The following is a 15,509-nucleotide window of genomic DNA, read 5'->3' on the forward strand; positions in this document are numbered from 1 at the left end:
GCTTTGGCGATCGGCGCTCCAGTCAATCTACTCCACAGCCAATCACGGCCCCCCTCCTTGCTCGGGCCCCGGGGCTTCAGCCCCGCCTAGCCCAATGGTTAAAACGGCCCTGGATAGAACGACAGACAGACAGACAGACAGACGGATGAAAGGAAATCTCAGAATTTCTGAAAAAAAAATCCAAATTTAAGCACCTTGCATGAACCCTGGCCTACATATGAGGTAACTGTCATTAAGGTACTGTACTGATTTAAAACCACCACCATTTAGAACCATCTAGTGTTCAGTCTAACCCAATTACAAAATGCCAATAGACAGTTACAAAAAGGCTTTCCACAGACACAATAATACTTTAGACCAGTGTTTCCCAACCGGGGTGTCGTCTGTCGAGAGCAGGGGTGCCGTGTAAAAAATGATTTTTTTATATTTTTAAATTGCTAAAATGTTCAAAAAAGCATCTATTATATAATATCCATTTCTGATGTCGCCAATAATTAGAGATGCACCGAAATTTCGGCTGCCGAAAATTAGTTCACCGCTCAGGTTTCACTTTCACGTGGTGTGACGCTCTGCGTATTATCCCGCTCTATGCGTGTGCGCTCCGCTCAGTCGCTCCACTCGTATACCGTTCATGCTCATCGGAACAGCAAAGTCCACTCAAAAATTGAGCCGACAGGAAACATCGATGTAGTACAGTATTGTTTCTGTCTGCAATAGCCCTACTGTGTTGTAACATGGTGTGGTATATGGGCAACTCTGGTAACGCTGCCCTCTCATTCATTGATCTGCTAACCGCTATGTTATGCTCACGTGTTCTGATAATAATAGCTTTCTAGGACTAAACATTATTTGGATAATTGGTAAAAAAAAACCAAGTTAAATATCTTAACCCTACTGTTAGACCTACTTGAAAAACTAAAAAGCAATTTATTTAATTTGAAGGCCTGTCTTTATTTTTTATTTGTGCTATCATTATTAATTTCTTTATTTGTTCTTATTTTATTACTGACTGCTTTCTTGTCATTTTTTATTCAATTCAAAGTTTGAAATCAAGCTATTTCGTGCTACTGCACCAAAATTACCCCACTGTAAAATTAAAAAAACACTGAGTGAGCAAAAATTTGTGAGATAGCTAGTTATAATGGTAATTAAATGATGTTTACATATGTATAAAAGCCTACATTAAAATCTGTCATATACATAGGTCTTTTCATTAGAAATTAGCCTACTGATTGCCACCATTGATGGACAAATTTTTTTAATAATATTAAAAATATCTGTATGACATTATATTCTGCAGTTCTTCCCTGTTGTACCGAATATCTATACTTTTCAAATTATCATATCGAAGTTAGAAATTCAAATATTGTGACAAAATTAATTTTGTAGGGTGCCACAAGTTTGTTAAAATTTCCAAAGGGTGCCGCGACTAAAAAAAGGTTGGGAAACACTGGCTTAGACCATCTAGAAACCATCTGTCATGTTCCAAAACACAGCTCAAACTGGATCTTCTAGCGGGATACTAGAGATTTGTCGAGCATTATTTTAATACTGTGATATTTTACAGTACTATTTATACAATTTATTAATATTTTCAATTAGCTTTAATTTTCACATTTTCGATTTTCATTTTTGTTTACATTTTAGTAATTTCAAAACTAAGTCATATTTTTAAGTCATTTTAAATTTTTCTAGATTTTTTAATTGCTAGATTTAATTTATTTCTCAGCTTTAGTTTTAGTCATTTTAGCACTTACTTTATTTTTTTATTCTTTATTAACTTTATTTCAGTTATTTTCCAGGGCAACATTTCTATTTTTTATTTTATTATTATAATTTTTTTATTATTAATATTTATTTTTGTTTTATTTCAGCTTTATATTTTTTTTATAGTTTTAGTTTTAGTTAACAATAAAAACACTGGTAGAATATTTGAAAGTGTTCTTTGTGTTTGGCTTTGTACTGCTAATGTTTGAGATACACATTGATTTAATTCATAATTGAATTTCACACAGTTGAAATCCAGGCAGTTTGTAACTATATCTTCAATCTCTTCATATATTCTGTACAGTTGTTTACTTTATATTATATTACAATATTTATTCTGATTTGTTCTTTCCTATCCTACACCCACATCAAACATTTCTGATTTGCTTACCGGCCATTTGCTTTCCCAGTGCTGAGCTAGAAACAGGAATAATAGCATTAGTGTTTCCGTCCTCTCAGTGGTACCAAGCAGCACCGCCAGCATGACAAAGAGCCCGATTCTCCCCAGCGAGGGCTCTCTGAGAGGGGGCAGGCAGAATGAGCAGTCTCTGCAACACCACATGGGTGTAAAATATGGCTGCTGCATAAAAAGGGGACAGAGAGTGAGACAGTATGTCATAGACTTTTACAATAAACTGTTTATGGGCACGATGAGATGAGTGAAAGAGAGAAAGGGACTGTTATGGCTTTTTGAGCTGATAGAGATATGCAAGGATCTGTCAGATGGTACAGAAAATCACTAGTCAAATTCGTCCCTTCTGCGGCAGCTTTCTCTGACTTCTGCTTTTCAGAAAAATGCCTTTCAAGCAGTCTGATAGATCAAGGGGAGATTTTGAACTCTTCAGACGATCTCTTGAATTTGATTGTGTGCCTTTCAACATCACTTTTGCACAGAAGATTGCTCACTGCTTTTTGGAGAGGATATTTGGAGGATGATTTTCTTGTCGGAGGAAAGGAAAATCTTGACGAAACTTTGTTTTATGCACTTGCAATGCTCAATTGTGCACTAAGGGTGTGTTGGAATAGTTATTAATGTTGTTTAAATTCTGGGGGTTTTTTTTGTTGTTTTTTTTTATGTGTATTTTAATTAAAAAAATTTATTAGTATTTTTCATCCGTTTTGTTTTTATACGTTTGCTTATTTGACAATGCAATGGCTCTAACATATATTAGATGCAATAGGGGTCCAAATGTGAAAATGCTGCTGTTCTGCATTTTTCTAATTTAATACCATTTTTAATTCCAAATTATATTGTCAGCATAACAAATTAATTGAAATCTTGATGAAGCAGCACTTTGAGAATGATCTGAAAAGCATCTTGTGCTGCATTAGAAGCAAGAACATCTGATTGTCTGTAAAACAGAAATATTTCTTATTCATGGCATGTCATTTTTCCTTTTTTAGTCCAGCTCCTGAGATCCACGGATCTTGGCCGTCACAGTTTGCTTTATATAAAGGAGATTGGGCATGGCTGGTTTGGCAAGGTAAGTGTAGTTGGTTTATTGTTTATTTGCTTTGTGTGTTTGTGCACCTCACAGATATGAATGCCTTAGGCATGTTCTGCTACGGATCAAAGATTTAGTTCTGTAGTTTAGACCCAAGGATGTGAAAATGTCTTACACACCGTTTTACCTTTGCCGCGCCTCAGTAATACTCAAGCTTTGATGTTGGACTTGTGTCGAGAATTTGATGATATTTCTGTGTAGAAGTGAATTACAGAAGCACTTTAGTGTTTGGAATAATTGTGCCTCATTCACTCTCATTCTTTCTCTCTTTCTCTCTGCTTCTTTGTCTTTTTGTAACACACATACATAAACACACACTACCCCAATTACCCCAACTTTCCATTAAATGGGTATGTCCATCTGTATGTCTGTGTCTCTGCGGCTGCATGTTTAACAATGTCTCATTTGGTTTTGTGTTGTTTCGTCTTAATGCATTTCCTTTTGAGCATCTTTTCGCATGATTCCTGGACTTGATTTAAATCTTTTTTGGGTTTGTTTGTGTGGAATATCTTCCATTTGTCTTCCATTTCCTTCCTCCCTTCCTGTGTACCCATTTCCTTTATGTGCACATCTGTTTGTGTCTATCTGTGTCACCCTGTCCATAATTGTGTGTGTGTTGTCCATTTTCCCTCTGTTCATACCTGTATGTGTGTTTCTGTTGTCTTTCCCTTGTGTGTTTGTGTGTTGGTGGGATGTCGTTCGCAGGTATTGTTGGGGGAGGTTCACTCTGGTCTCAGCAATACCCAGGTGGTGGTGAAGGAACTAAAGGCCAGTGCCAGCGTGCAGGACCAGATGCATTTTCTGGAAGAGGCCCGGCCATACCGGTAAACAAATCATTGCATTGTATATTTCATTTATACATTTTATTTAATCTCTTTTGCAAGAATAAATAAAAAGATTTGAACATTTTTAGGCTCAAACTCCTCCAAGGGTGACGGGACCCTATAAAAAATATACTGTTGCTTAGGCTAGTATGTCTGCTAAAAATAGTAATTTGTAATAAACACATTAAAATGTAAGACATTAAATGGATAGTTCACTCAAAAATAAATGTTCTCTCATCGTGTACTCACCCTCATGTTGTTGCAAAACTGTGGAACACAAAAGAAGATATTTTGAAGAACTGTTCCATAAAATGAACGTCAAAGGGGTCCAAAGCAACACTGACCCCATTGACTTTCATTGTATGTGCAAAAAAAAAAAAAAAAAAGAGTATGTTCTTTTGGGTTCTACAACAGAAAGAAATCCATACAGGTTTGGAACAACATGAGGGTGAGTAAATGATGACAGAATATTCATCTCTGAGTGTATAGTATGATTGTGGTGTATTGTAATGATGATTGGGCTGAAACTCTTTCTGCAGGTCTCTCCAGCATCCGGCTCTAGTGCAATGCCTCGCTCAGTGCACAGAGGTCACACCCTACTTAGTGGTCATGGAGTTCTGCCCACTGGTTAGTCCAATTTTTATTTTTTTATTTATTTTTTTTATTTTTATTTTTTTTGTTTTGTTTCTTTTCTTTTCTTAAGGGTGACTTTTTGGGACGTTTGCCTTGTGGACAATGAAACTTCTCATAGACTTTCATTGAAGGGGGCCATATCTAGATACCAGAATATGATGGAGACTTTAGAGAGTTTGGCCAGTAGGCCAATTTTTAGCCAATTTTAGCTCTATCAAAACAGTACATTTTGCTGCTTGATTTTGCAAACTGGTATTTATCATCATATTATTTTAATTAATTTTATTAATCAAAAGCACTGGTTTGTAGCGCAAATATTTTTACCGTTTACTGCACTTTGTTATTCACCTATAGCAGCTCATGAATCAAAAGCACATTCAGAGGCAACAGCTTCAACTTAAAAAAATAAGGTGGAAATGCAAGGGTCACAACATGATAGTGTGCTTCTTTATTTCATGTCATTCTTCTTCTGTTATTGCCTACCTAGGTCACATGTGCAACAGCATATTATTTTGAAACAGAACTGCGCTTAGCAACAACATCAAATAGCTGCTCTCATGATGTCTTGCTATATATCGCCCCCCAGTGGTTAGCTGAAAATAATCAGGCTCACAGCACAATCTTTTGATGTTTATACATACTGATTAGCATTTTGTGTTTTAGCATGTGTTTTATGTGTTTAATGTCAACAGGGTGATGTTAAAGGTTACCTGCGAAGCTGCTGGGCAACAGATTCCATGACCCCTGACCCCTTACTACTTCAGAGGATGGCGTGTGAGATCACTTCAGGCCTGCTTCACCTTCACAAAAACAACTTCACCCATAGGTCAGCCAACACTTTTATATTTACTTCAACTTTTTGGAGAACCTTTGAATCCTTTAGAACCGAAATATAATAGTTATCATCACAATCTTCTTTATCATTCTCAATTTGAGTACTGGAAAACTGCCATCCGATTTAACAGTATGAGCATGAAGCTAATGAGTGTGAATATCTGCATTGCCTGCTTCCTGTCTCATGGTTTCTCCCTGCAACAATCTCCTGATGCTGCCTGAGTGTTTTTACTCCACTCCAGCATCAGTGATTTTGTTGCCGGGGGTCACCACACATCTACAAGCAAATTTAACATGTCCTTGCCAAGATACTTTGAACAGGTTCCTGAAGAATTATTTTTGGAAAGTAACATCACAGTGCAGTAAAATGACGGCTATTTCTGGCATTGCATCTGTCATACTTTGTAACTGTATGTTAATTTTGTGCAGGCTTGCAGTTTTGTAAATGTCATCCAGTTATGTTTGAGCTAGCGATACGAAATCATGTAGGCCATGTCCTATTTTCAGAAGGTGCTTATCGTTTATTTATTTATTTATTTTTGGTGCTCTGATTTTCTGCAGTGATCTGGCTTTAAGAAACTGCCTGCTAACATCAGACATAAAAGTTAAGATTGGAGACTATGGACTATCGCATAACAAGTACAAGGTGTGTACACTTAAATCTATACATTTTTATCTACTAATTTGTATCTATAAAATGTCTAATTATTAATAGTAATATAAACCTGAATATTTTAGATTATATTTAGATTGCATTCATTTACTTGTTGATTTTGTGCTTTTTTTACTCAAAATGTGGTAAGTGAATTTCATTAACTCGAGCTCTTTCTCTTCATGTCTGTTTATCCCCAGGATGACTACTTTGTGACATCAGACCAGACCTGGATTCCCTTACGCTGGATTGCCCCTGAACTGGTTGATGAGGTTCATGGTAACTTACTGGTGGTGGACCAAACCAAGGAAAGCAACATCTGGTCAGTACCTTCACATGAAATTCTTGCATCTGTGTAACATAAATTTAGTGTTGAATTTAGGCCTTTATTTTGCAGTTTTATGAAGAACAAACAGCCTCCTGAATAACCTTTATTATTGATTATAGATATCAAGTCATTATTGATTGATGCATTAATTGCTGTTATTTACCAGAATACTCTGTTTCTCTCTGTACATAAGGTCACTCGGTGTAACAATCTGGGAGCTGTTTGAGTTGGGGAATCAGCCGTACCGCCATTATTCAGACCGACAGGTTCTCAGCTATGCTGTAAAGGACCAGCAATTGAAGCTGCCCAAGCCACTTCTTAAGTACCCTCTTTCTGACCGCTGGTGGGTGTCTAATAAACTTTAAATTGCACTTCTTACTCTTTTTATTAACCATTACCTAGAGTTAGAGCCCTGAATTGTCAATTTGCTAGAGCCTTTCAGTTTTCACCCTTCTCTTTTGGAGTCTTTGCTCTTAAAACTATTTAAATTTTGTTGTTTCAGATATTCAGATAGTTTGGTTTTAACACAATTTAACTGAAAAAAACAGCATGCATATGGTGGTTAGGTATGTTTTGAAGCATGGCAGCTGGTTTGAGTCGGTTTAAGCTGGTCCTTAGCTGGTCTTGAGCTGGTTTAAGCTGGTCATGCGCTGGTTCTAAGCAACTAGCTCCTGCCCAGGGCAAGCTCATAACCAGCTAAGGACCAGCTTAAAACAGCTCAAACCATGCTTCAAAACATACCTAACCAGCATATGCTGTTTTTTTCAACAGGGTTTCCAGTTAAAATTTCTAAAAATTCTTTAAATAAAATAAATTTGCTTGAGGTCCAACACTGCATTGGATTTTAAGATATTATATTGTTAATTGATTGATCTCAAGCTATAAAATGCAATCTAAAAAAACATTTTATGCAGTTACTTCTCAAGTAAATGTATCTTGTTTTAAAGATTTTTAGATTTATTCCTACTGAAAAATAGATCCAAAAAACTCATTAAGAAGTCAATTTTGAAGTGAAACTTTTAGTAACATTTTCTCTAAAACGGTATGATGTTTGTGTTTCTGTATCCCCAGGTATGAAGTCATGCAGTTCTGTTGGCTTCAGCCTGATCAGAGGCCCAATGCAGAAGAAGTTCATCTGCTGCTAAGTTACCTATGTGCCAAAGGAGCCAGTGAGGCAGAGGAAGACTTTGAGAGACGCTGGAACTCCATGAGACCAAACACAAGCCATGCTAATGTCCATGGAGCCGGTGCACTAGCAATCGACATGCCCATGTCATCCACCACTTCCTCATTCCCCCTACTGGAGCAGTTCCCCACTGGAGACGGCTACCATTCAGAATCTGGAGATGACATCTTAACGGTTACTGAAACCAGCCATGGCCTCAACTTTGAGTACAAGTGGGAGCAGGCACGGGCTGAACAGCACTACCAATCCTCATCCACCACGGGCACTTTGGGTCAAGGCAGTCCCCATTGTCAAGAGGTGTACTACCCTCCGGGCGGAATAGTGGGGGGCTGTGCTGTTGAAGGACTTGCCCTAGGGGTTTCTCCTTCATATTATGAGCCCAAAAAACTACACACCCCTGGTGTGGTACCAGTCCTGAGTGCTCACAGTCCATCAGTGAATAATGAGTACTACATTCGCATTGAGGAGCCAGTACAAAGCAATATTGATATGAACTTCACCATGTGTGCTTACAGCCCAGAGTTTGGGGGGAGCAATGCAAGTTTTCTAACAGGTAGTGGAGACTCTCGGGAGTGTATGAACTGTCCCCCTGAAGATAAACCAGACATTTATTGGTCAGCAGATATCCACAAAAGTAGTGCCTATGATTCAGACACAAGTCCTGCTATGTCTCTAACTATGGAGCCTCTTTTGGACCATGGTAGCCCTCTTAGAGCATGGGAGTCTGGTCACTATGTCTCATACAAAGACAGGGATGGAGGTTACTACTATGAACCATCACCTCCTAGGATCATAGACCGCTACCTGATACGAGACCCAACAGAGCCTCCAGAAGAGAGCTGGGGGTCTCGAAACTTAAGACAGGCACTTGGGGAACTGGAGGAGCCTTTAGGCGTCTCACCATCACTTGGAAGTCCTCCACAAGGCTATGCTGATCCTTACTTGGAGAACATTCAAGGCTCCATTATAGGAAAGAACGTTATGGGAGGATATTATGATATGATGGGCTCTTTGAGGAAGACTATGCCAGGTAGCCACTCAGTTTGTATTGACATGGCATCAGGTGGGGCTATATTTGTAGGACGAGATGACAGCGACTCTGATGAAGAGGAAGACATCTTTGTGGAAAGGCGAGGAAGAAGCTGGTCCACCAGCAATCCAGCAAATACAAACACAAGGACCTTGAGTCAAAGACAGGGGTCTTGTATTCAAGATTCGTATGCAGATTTCCACTACAATATGCCGATGACTGACGTTGAGGATACATGGCCAGAAGAGCAGACCCTGTCGTACCATATGGCCAAACCTGTTGACTACTTAGAGGCAACAGTCAAAACCAACACTTGCCTGGTGCATGGAAGACATGTACCTTCAAACCCTTCACCCGAGTGCAGCTCATATATCCATATGTGCCATGAACCCAGAGAGGCTGAAGTATATCCCGTGCCATGTTGTCAAGCTTTGAGCAGTTCACATTTTGTAGATCCTCTAACAGGAACATTTGTGAGGAACTGCTTCATGATTGACTGTATTCCAGGGAAACCTATGACATTGCCCAAAAAAGACCAACACCTAGGCCAAGCACCTTTATCTGTTGGATATATAGTCTCCAAAATAGAGTCATCAGGGGAAGGTGCCAAACAGTTTGACTTCTCCCAGCAGTATGTGGATATTGCGGTAGGGGAAGCAAACTTGAAGCAAGAAAAAGCTTTGCATGAAGTTGCATCTCCAACAGATCCCAAAACTGAAATTATTGCCATCACTCCACAATTGGAGAAATCCCAAGCTGAGTTACCCAAATCAGAGCCAGAGTCAGACTTAAGCAAGACAGCAGACAGTGGTGTGGACCATGGACGCTCTAGTATCAGTCTGGTGGAGATTGATGACTGCAGCGATGATGACATCACTGACGTAACCTCTGGGATTTTTGGTGACTTCACCATTGAAGTGGAAACTGTTGACTACACCAATCCAACATTCAAGTCATTACAAAAGCAGGTTGGTACGCCAGACTCCATGGACTCCATTGACATTCCATCTACAGCATGTTCCAGCGAGACACTCAGTCCTGCCTCTATTCATCCGTCAAGCTCTCCCAAGACAGTGGACAGTGGATATGACACTGAAAACAATGAATCTCCAGAGTTTGTCCTAAAGGAACCCCATGAGCTACAAGATTCTAAGGTTTTTATCCAACCCTTGGGAAAAGTGACCTCTGGGTCTAACTTTGTCAGTGAAGAACAAGAGATTAAAAGGGCAGAAGATGAGAAACTAGAGGACAATATTGATACTGTAATGGCACTGACAACATTTGAGAGCAATGATGGAGAGTTGAAAGCGCTGAGTGATAAAACTCCATACAGAGATTCAGCCTACTTCTCTGACTATGATGCTGGGAAAGATAAAGAAAGCGAAGAGGACATCAATGAACTTGAAGATCAGAAAGATGGACCAGAGGAAATTATAGATAAAGAGGAGCAACTTCCTCCAAAAAAGGAGGCAGATGGAGATGAATATCATTTGCCATCTTCAAAGGAAACTGAAAAGGCTCCTGAACAGTCTGACGATGCAACCTCAAACGCTCCATCAAAGATCGAAGAAAGTATGTCTGGTTGCAACAGAAACAGTAGTGTGCCTCTTTCATCTCCTGATAATGAAGTGTCTACCATAAAAGATCATTTTGATGAGGATGAAAATTTTGGTGTAGATTCAGATCTTTCTGCAGAACTCGTACCATCTGAAGTATCTGATTCAGATACTTTGCTTGGTCCCGATGTAAAGCAAGAGGAATCTTTCAAGCAAGTAGGTAGTGAAGATAGTGTGTCTCTCGACCAAATAACTTCTGAGGGTGATGGTGCAAACACCAATATTCCAGAGGTCCTTATTGATGAGAATGAAGAGGGCATTGTCAAAGATGTCATTTTGTTCGAAGAGGAACTAGCATCTCAGAAGGAAAGGAACAGTTCCCCTACACATGAGAGACTGGAATCCATGAGTAAGGACTGTGAAGAAGGAGGACGTAAAAGAAGCTTCACACGTTCTGGCTCTCCTCCCCCTCCACTAGAAGGACGGGTATCTCCCACAGATGGAGAGGAGGCTGATGAGGAAGACGGCGACTCTGAGGATAGCGATGAGTCCGATGAGGAGCTGCGGACTTACAGTATCCAGGAACAGAGCGAAGAAAGCGAGGACGAGATCTTGACCGTACCTATCATTGTGAGTGACTGCAGCGATGCACACAAACTCAGAAGTCTGCTTAAGATGCCAACGCTGCTCAGCGACTCACTGTCTGACGAAACTGAGAACAAAAAGAAGGTGGTGTCTTTCTTTGATGATGTCACCGTCTTTCTGTTCGACCAGGTATTTTTTTTGTCCAGTTATTCTAAGATGTTTTCGATGGTATATTAATTCACATTTGAGTACTTTGGAAGTTTAATAATACAATTTTGTCAACCCCTCCAGGAAAGCCCAACCAAAGAGCTGGCAGATCAAAGTTTTCCCTTGGGTGGAGAGCCAAGCAAACCAAGTGCAAAGGGTAAAGCACAAAACCAGCAGGAAAAGGTCAATGCCTCCGATGACTCTTCTGACGGAAACATCTCAGAAGAGAGTAAGACACGCTTTCCTTGTTTTTGTTTTTTTGCCCAAGCAAAGTTTGTATCTTTTCTTGAGTATTTTTAACACTAATTATTTTCCATCCTGCTTTGTCTTCGATCTAAGGTGCAGGGTTTGAATGGGAAGATGACTTCCCATTGTTGCCCCTTCCCACATCTCCTAAGGGGTCTCCTCCGGACATCACTGCAAAGCCGAGCCTACCGAGTGGCAGTACTAAACCTGTGGCACAGGTCTCCCGTTTTACTGTTTCTCCATCCAGTGTGTCACGTTTCTCCATCACACATGTCTCGGATTCAGATATGGATTCTGCAGGAGGTGAGACAGCACATATTTGAAGCAGTGTTCTTATCATTAACTCTTTACCAGTGTTTGGCAAGTTACTCTGAAAATGTAATCAAATTACTAATTACTGATTACTCCTTTTAAAAGTAATCACGTTACTGTTCTGATTACTTTATTTCAAAAGTAATTAGTAATTAGTTACATTACTAGTTACGTTACTTTTTTCTCCATGAAATTTATGAAATCCCAGCATACACGCTCCCGATAAATATTTGTTATTAAAGCATCAACATTCACAGAACACTGTTATTTTTAACTAAAGCAAGCGGCTGCTGCGTGCATGGTTTGGCATGGCAGAATGCCAGCAAAGAGCGCTGCATTTATAATCTCTAAAAGACATCTCAGTTCATCGCAATCTCACAAATCTCTGTTATAACACAATAAATATATGCATAATGAATCTTTCATAATGTCTACAATTCGTGTGTTATAATGAGAGGATTCGTGAGCACGCAAATTTCAGCACTGCATTGCTCAACGCTGCAAACACGTGTTACAGCCTAAATAGAAACTGCATACGCTTGCACCTGTTAATCGTATAAGTATAAAATCGTATATTTTATATTAGTTCATGTTGCTTTTGTGCAATAGATGATTAACAATTTATTTGTTTTAGATATTTTATGTTTAGATATTTCTATTTTGCGGGAGTCCCGTGAATCACTTTATTCTCCCGCACACGAGTGTCTACCCGCCCTCACAGCACGCATTTTTTTTAAATGTTGCAAGACAGCGCCACCATTTTTTTTATAATTTTCACAAAATTTTCATGGCCCCCAGAATATTTTGTTGTATGATTATCTGAGCATACAATGTATGAAAAAAACAGAGCCTCTGCTTTTAAACAAAATAAACCAATTTGTGGATTTGTGCTTTTGTCAAAGACTACGCATGTCAGCTTACATGTGCATTAGCGGTGCTTCTTTCTGCTTCTTCTTCGCTTGCTTTTTGATCTGGAGATTCTGTACTAGTACAGAAGATGCATAATAGCGCCCCCTAATATATAACAGTAAAAATATGGATTGCCAGAAAATTCTGTCAATGGTGGGGAAGTGTTAACAGAAGCTAAATGAAAACATTTTTACTTTAAAAATTAAAAGGTTAATAATATAATTGTGAAACTAATTAAAAGCGTTTTCATGACTCCGAAACAGCTAAAATAAAAATGTCCACAATTTAATGTTAGTTTTGAAGTTTTGTTTTTCAAATTATATTGTCTTTTAACAGATTTATTCTACAGAAAAATCTGTTTTTATTTTCCAAATACTTTAGACATTCCTGGGATAATTTGCATGTTAATGAAATATAAAGCTAATGTAAATTTAATGTGTTTTTTTCCCCTCAAGGGAGCAGTGAAGATGGGGAAAGAGAGTGAATAACCGTACTACTGCCAGCAGTGAGCAGCACTGACAGACTCTTATTTATTTTTGTTTATTTTCTTTTTTGATTGAGGAGATCACAATAAGAAGGAGGTTTTGATCTCTTTGGAAACCGCTTTTGGATCCCCTCAAAGACAGTGCCTCTTAATTTCAGCAAACACTTCAGAGCAGCCCTTTTGAAGGGGCCCCAGAAGAAAAAACATGTGAAAATGACTAAAACATGATAGGAAACACAACCTAAAATTAAATGAGCAAAGTTTGGATGGATCTGCTTAGTTTATATGGACCTGCTGGAAACTGACTGTGACTGTTTACAACATCAGACTGTATTTTTGGAAAGTGTTGAAGAGACGCTAAAGGTATTACTGCATCAAAAATTGAATGAGGCCATCTTAGCGAAATGTAACAAAACTAAACCAAACTGATTTTTACTGTGAAATATCAATGCAGTGTTTGTCTAGAAAAGGAGGAGTTTTAAAAAGGATGTTATTTAAATGTCTTTATGACAAAAATGAAGTTCACGACACACAGCTGCCTTGTGTTTGTCACCTGCCTGAGAGTAGCATTGTGTTATGGTGACATGGCATTCTGAAACCACTTTTATGATTTTATTAATAATCACACTAGGATTATTATTATTATTGAATCTCTTCATAATTTGAATGTTTAGTGTTTTAGATCATTTTTGTTATTTACTTATTCAGTGCTTCAATTTAAATCAGTTTGTACATCAGGCAAATGATTTGGTTATTAATTTTTTGCTATTTCCCTGTTCATGGCAGAAATCATGTTTCACAGTCTGACTGAATATCTGCAGTTAAATCCATGAAATAATAACAAAAAAGATCTGAAGTTTTAATATGCCGTAGAAAAGTAGAAAAACTCAAAATAATCTCAAAAATAAATATTAAAAAATATGTAATTGACAACCTATTATGTAATAGAGGATTTCATGATTTGACGTGTACAGTACTGTATTTAATGATGTATTTAGGGTGACTACTGGTGAAGAGGGACACTTAAACTCAAGCATCATCATTAATGTAAGATGACATCATTGTAATAATTTGTATTATATTATAAATAAACAGAGGCGATGACAAATGATCAAAAAGTGTTCCAGTTGACCTGTATTCACCATATTAAATTATGGTGTACATGCCTGCTATCTTTTGAGGATTGAAGCCGGGTTGTATTATGATCAGGGAGTTAATCATATACTTAAAGAGTGTTATTTATTAGTCAACATGTTTTATATTTCCTTGAACTTTGAAGAACAGATCAATGCTTTTAAGCATTGCAAGCCGCAGCGCTTCACAGACGTGTCACATTGAACTAGTTGGACTTTATAAATAGACCAATAGGAACAATTTAAATGGCTGAACAAAATGGACATATGATCGTGTGATTTTTTTTTTCCTCATATGGTTGGGAAACAACACATCGGACGTGATCAAGGAAGACGAGCCTGCTGATGTGACTGAGAACAGTGTACAGTACAGAGGGACTCAATGCTACCTGCACACTTCTGTGCGTCCAACCAAGCATAAATCTCGATATGCTACTCACGATATGTTCTGTTTGTTTGCCTGTGAAGGCATTTATTCTATGTAATCGTCTAGCTTAGATCAAACTAGACAACAGTCTGTACTATTTTTGTATTTGATTGAACAATTTTAAACTACTGAAAGATCAAATGGGCACTCGGGAGGTAAAGGAAAAAAATGTGTTTTCTGCCAAAGAAATGTATCACGTGATGTGGCACAAGCCGGATTTGCGTCCTGTAAGTTATTCTGATTCAGAGCAGCGGATTCACAGATTTTTCCTGGGAAACTTGCCTGTACGATGGTTTTAAATTGCAGTATAATGTTAAGCGAGAGTGTATGTAATTCTGTTCCTCAAATGTGTCACAAATTTAGTGAGAAAAATAAAACTATTCTGTTGGACAGTTCTCTCTTGCAGTTTGTTGTCGTTTTAATATGTAACTTTCATTACAACACATTAAAAGCAGATTCATCATAATATATGGGTGATTCTATAATTGGAGATACATTTGGCATTGCAGAAAATTAAGAAAAAAAAATTTTCACTAACAGATTTTTTTTTTCAGTATCTTATTGAAAACATATTTAATTTTAATAATTCAGTGCTTGCCAAACACAAGTTACTTCCTTTTCTACTTTTAATGAAAAAACAGATGTCTTTATGGTATTGTTTGTCAACTCTGTTACGGAAAAAAATTAGGCAATGTGTAGAAATAACAAATATTATATACAATATCCAGTTAAAAAAAGAAATGTTAAAATATTATAAGGGTGCAAAAATAAATCAATAATGTTTATTAGATTTTAAACAACAATTTTATTGTTTTTTTGTGAAAATAGTTCATAAACAGAGTTGACCCTTTAAGTAACAGAATTGTAAAGTAACAGAATTGACAGATTTGT

General features: G+C 37.9%; 1 protein-coding gene across 2 annotated transcripts in view; it reads left to right on the plus strand.

Annotated features, from left to right (window-relative positions):
* Nucleotides 1–13,473, plus strand: part of LOC107749841 (serine/threonine-protein kinase LMTK1-like) — a 25,157-nt gene extending 11,684 nt beyond the window's left edge. For both annotated transcript variants that reach the window (XM_016565028.1, XM_016565029.1), the window contains exons 3-13: nucleotides 3,172–3,251; nucleotides 3,978–4,096; nucleotides 4,636–4,723; nucleotides 5,422–5,555; nucleotides 6,125–6,209; nucleotides 6,416–6,537; nucleotides 6,737–6,886; nucleotides 7,615–11,089; nucleotides 11,192–11,336; nucleotides 11,447–11,656; nucleotides 13,030–13,473. In XM_016565028.1, coding sequence (XP_016420514.1) covers nucleotides 3,172–3,251; nucleotides 3,978–4,096; nucleotides 4,636–4,723; nucleotides 5,422–5,555; nucleotides 6,125–6,209; nucleotides 6,416–6,537; nucleotides 6,737–6,886; nucleotides 7,615–11,089; nucleotides 11,192–11,336; nucleotides 11,447–11,656; nucleotides 13,030–13,058 — 4,637 coding nt within the window. In that variant the 3' untranslated portion in view covers nucleotides 13,059–13,473. The remainder of the gene's footprint in view (nucleotides 1–3,171; nucleotides 3,252–3,977; nucleotides 4,097–4,635; nucleotides 4,724–5,421; nucleotides 5,556–6,124; nucleotides 6,210–6,415; nucleotides 6,538–6,736; nucleotides 6,887–7,614; nucleotides 11,090–11,191; nucleotides 11,337–11,446; nucleotides 11,657–13,029) is intronic.
* The last annotated feature ends 2,036 nt before the right edge of the window (nucleotides 13,474–15,509 follow it).

Source organism: Sinocyclocheilus rhinocerous, unplaced genomic scaffold (genome assembly GCF_001515625.1).
Source record: "Sinocyclocheilus rhinocerous isolate Xijiao unplaced genomic scaffold, SAMN03320098_v1.1 scaffold31, whole genome shotgun sequence".
Lineage (NCBI taxonomy): Eukaryota > Metazoa > Chordata > Actinopteri > Cypriniformes > Cyprinidae > Sinocyclocheilus > Sinocyclocheilus rhinocerous.